This window comes from Eimeria tenella, genomic scaffold, assembly GCF_000499545.2.
Source record: "Eimeria tenella Houghton genomic scaffold, Eth_scaff2979, whole genome shotgun sequence".
In the NCBI taxonomy this organism is placed as follows: Eukaryota; Apicomplexa; class Conoidasida; order Eucoccidiorida; family Eimeriidae; genus Eimeria; species Eimeria tenella.
This window is the reverse complement of record NW_013542855.1, coordinates 536-1,530: the sequence shown is the minus strand read 5'-3', so window position 1 is coordinate 1,530 and position 995 is coordinate 536. Positions and strand designations below refer to the sequence as shown.

The window sequence follows — 995 nt, the reverse complement described above, 5'->3', positions numbered from 1 at the left end:
GGCTGCGGCTCGGGCGTCCGCTTCTGCTGCTGCAGCTGCTGCCTCTGCTGCTGCGTCTGCAGCAGCAGCAGGGTCCAGCGAAGCAGCAGCGACTGCTGCTGCTTGCTGCGGAGTCAGCCGCAGCAGCGCCGCGTTCGAAGTTATGTAAGAAAGAGGAAACGACGAAAGGCCTATGCGTCTGCCGGTCTTCGCCCTCTGCTGCGCTGCTGCTGCTGCTGCTGCTGCAGCTGCTGCTGTTTTTGCCGATTTCTCTGCTGCTGCTGCTGCTGCGTCCCTTGCTGCTTCCTCCGGCTCTCCTTCCGCTTCTGCTTCTGAATCCCCAGCTGCTGCTGCTGGCTCCCCTGGTGCTGCTGGCTCCCCTGGTGCTGCTGGCTCTTTTGTTGCTGCTGCTTCTGGTGAGGGCAGCAAGTAGAATTGCTTCATAGCCAAAAGAGGCATCACCTGAATTAAGCCGTAGTGCACCTCTGCAGCAAAATAAACAAACGCACACCTGCTGCTGCTGCTGGTGCTGCTGCTGCTGCAGTTGCTGCTGCTGCTGCTGATGCTGCTGCTCCTGTTGGCTCTGAGCAGCAAAACTGCCGGGCAATCGGCTTCAAAGAAGCAGCGCAGCCAAATGAGTGAACAGCAAATAAGGAGACAGGAAAATAAATACACAGATTAATAAACATCAAATAAATAAATGAATAATAAATAAATAACTAAACAATAAATGGTAAAGAAAGAACTCACTCTCCATGGCAACAGACACGCCGAAGCAAGCAGCAAAGTAACTGCTGCTAGGCCTGCTGCGGGCCTTGTGGAGAGGGACAATGGAGGTAGCAATCAGCAGCAGCAAACCCGCGCCTGCTGCTGCTGCTGCAGCAGCAACAGCTGCTGCCTTCAGCCAGCGCCACCACACGGGGGAGCACCCTCTAACGCGCATCTTGCTGCTGCTGCTGCTGCAGCGTCTGCTGCTGCTGCTCAACGGCCAGTTGAACGCACACTCGCACGTTGCT

The 995-nt window shown here is 56.1% G+C and overlaps 1 protein-coding gene across 1 annotated transcript in view; it reads right to left on the bottom strand.

Moving 5' to 3' along the window:
• ETH_00036195 (uncharacterized protein) overlaps nucleotides 1–922 on the bottom strand; it is a gene marked incomplete at both ends in the record, with an annotated part of 3,368 nt that extends 2,446 nt beyond the window's left edge. The window contains 2 exons of the mRNA XM_013375686.1: nucleotides 2–464; nucleotides 730–922. Of these exons, the coding sequence (XP_013231140.1) occupies nucleotides 2–464; nucleotides 730–922 (656 nt within the window). The remainder of the gene's footprint in view (nucleotide 1; nucleotides 465–729) is intronic.
• Nucleotides 923–995: the final 73 nt, after the last annotated feature.